We start from the raw sequence: 2,265 nt of genomic DNA, 5'->3' as shown, positions 1-2,265 counted from the left end.
TCCCCCACTCCCCTCCCCTCTGGAGCCCTCAGTTTATTTCCCAGAGTCCATAGTCTTTCATGGTTCATTCCCCCTTCTGTTTACCCCCCCTTTCTTCTTAATTATGCCATATTAGTACATATCACTTTGTGCACTCGTGTGTATTTCTATAGGAGACATGCTCAAGTGAAATTGCTGGACCAAAGTATATCTACTTTGCATATTTAATTCCTGTTTAACTTCCTTTAAAAAAATGTTGATAAACATACATGCGCAGAAGTGCAAAGATTTGTCAAAAGATTTGAAAAACAAAACTTTTTCTATTAATAAGGCAAATTTGGTCCAATGGAAGGCTTTCTAATCATATCAAATATGAAAGGATTGAATAAAAACAGGTATTCCTTATTCGTGATAAAACATAATTTCAGTATTCTGAAATTCAGTGTAAAGAAATTGGAGACCAGGCCCAATATGAAATTTACCTCATGATGTGTCTTAGAAATCTCTAAGCAGGAGAATCATGAATTATGGGTCTTGAGCCATGGTGTCGAGACAAGTATAAATTAGATCCATAAGTTATTATTTAAACTAAGAGAGAACACTACTTTGATATAGTCCTAATAGTATTTTATTTTATTTTTAAAAAGATTTTATTTATTTATTTGAGAGAAAGAGAGAGAAGCACAAGCAGGGAGAGTGGCAGGCGGAGGGAGAGGGAGCAGAGAACCCTACACGAGGCTTGATCCCAGGGCCCTGGGATCATGACCTGAGCCAAAGCAGATGCTTAACCAACTGAGCTTCCCAGGCACCCCATAATAGTATTTTAGAAGAAGGTGGTCAGGCTGGGATCTTTATAGGGTTTTGGGATCTGGATCCAAGATTCGAGATGTCTTTTTGAAGGTGGGAACTGAATGGCAATGTATAAATTTTATAGGTAATAGTTTAGGCTGGAGATAATGTGGTGTGGGAACTGAAAGCAGTCTGGATAAATAAACTGTCATTTGATAAGTGACCTAAGCTGTTTTTCTATGTGAGCAATCTGTTTCTCTCCAAGAATTTCCATTTGCCCAGAGGAACATATAGATCATTTGAATAAATTTATTTTCAGAAATTTAATAAAACCAAGGATGGAGTTATTTGCTTTATCTACATGGGTCCAAGTGTTCTGGTTCTGTTTGCCATTTCACTGATGGGAACGATGGGGAATTTTACATTTAGTAAAGCTGGGGTTATATGGTGTATGTTACCTAGTTCGCTGAGATTCTATATATTTTAGTTCTTCTCAAAGGCTCCTGAGAGGTTAAATTTATTGATGCATCCCATAATGCCATTTCATATAGTCATTGTTCACAGGTATCTCTCAAGAATACAGATATAGTCATTAATACAATACACAAAGTTGGGGCACCTGGGTGGCTTAGTTGGTTAAACATCTGACTCTTGATTTTGGCTCAGGTCATGATTTCAGGGTCATGAGATCGAGCCCTGTGTTTTGGGCTCTGTGCTGAGTGTGGAGCCTGCTTAAGATTCTTTCTCTCCTTCTGCCCCTCCCCGCTCTAAAATTCATAATTATAAAAATACACAAAGTTGTTCAATACATATTTTTAATAAATAGTATATTGCTGATTTATTAATAAGAGATATAACATGTATTTAATGCCCTCTCTGTGCTGGTCCTGGCTATATCTGACAAAGCAACAGAAGAATAAAAAATAAGAAATACTCCTTTTCCTGGAAGTGATTGAACTTTATAAATGTGAACACCTCATCTAAGAATCTGTCCTCACATATTAGGAATCACTTACACAGGACATCTTTCTCTGGCTCCCATTCCTTCATTTCACTACTTTTCTCAAATGTCATGGGTTTTCACAACTTTGAGTAGAAAGGAAATTGCTTATTTTATTTTAATCCAAGTCACACAAAAAATTAATGGGTTAAGGGATTATTAATTATAATCTATATTTCAATATGGCTATCTTTAATTAAAAGAACAAAAATAGTAACAAAAATACCAGGAAAATGTCAAGCTTCTTCAGTTAATATATATTTCTCAGTGGTATTTTATTTTATACACATCAGTGGTTTCAATTCACAGCCTTATTATGGATATAGGAAGCTTCAGGATGAGAAGAATCAGTGGAGACAGCTGATCAGCTGATTTCCATTGTGATTGCTTCTCCTCCATAGAAGGGAAAAGAAATACTTTGCATCCGAGAGAAGATATTGTACCAATACAAGTCAGTCTTATACAAATTGTAACTTTGATGTTATTTTGAGGTATAT

General features: G+C 35.7%; 1 protein-coding gene across 1 annotated transcript in view; it reads left to right on the top strand.

The window, feature by feature from the left end:
* Window positions 1–1,168: 1,168 nt before the first annotated feature.
* The window catches only part of LOC117803512 (olfactory receptor 51G2-like), a 3,606-nt gene continuing 2,509 nt past the window's right edge, over window positions 1,169–2,265 (top strand). The window contains exon 1 of the mRNA XM_034667584.1: window positions 1,169–1,196. Within this exon, the coding sequence (XP_034523475.1) occupies window positions 1,169–1,196 (28 nt within the window). The remainder of the gene's footprint in view (window positions 1,197–2,265) is intronic.

This window comes from Ailuropoda melanoleuca, chromosome 8 (assembly GCF_002007445.2).
Source record: "Ailuropoda melanoleuca isolate Jingjing chromosome 8, ASM200744v2, whole genome shotgun sequence".
Lineage (NCBI taxonomy): Eukaryota > Metazoa > Chordata > Mammalia > Carnivora > Ursidae > Ailuropoda > Ailuropoda melanoleuca.
Note: the sequence above shows the minus strand (reverse complement) of the source record. Positions and strands in the feature narration are given on the sequence as shown.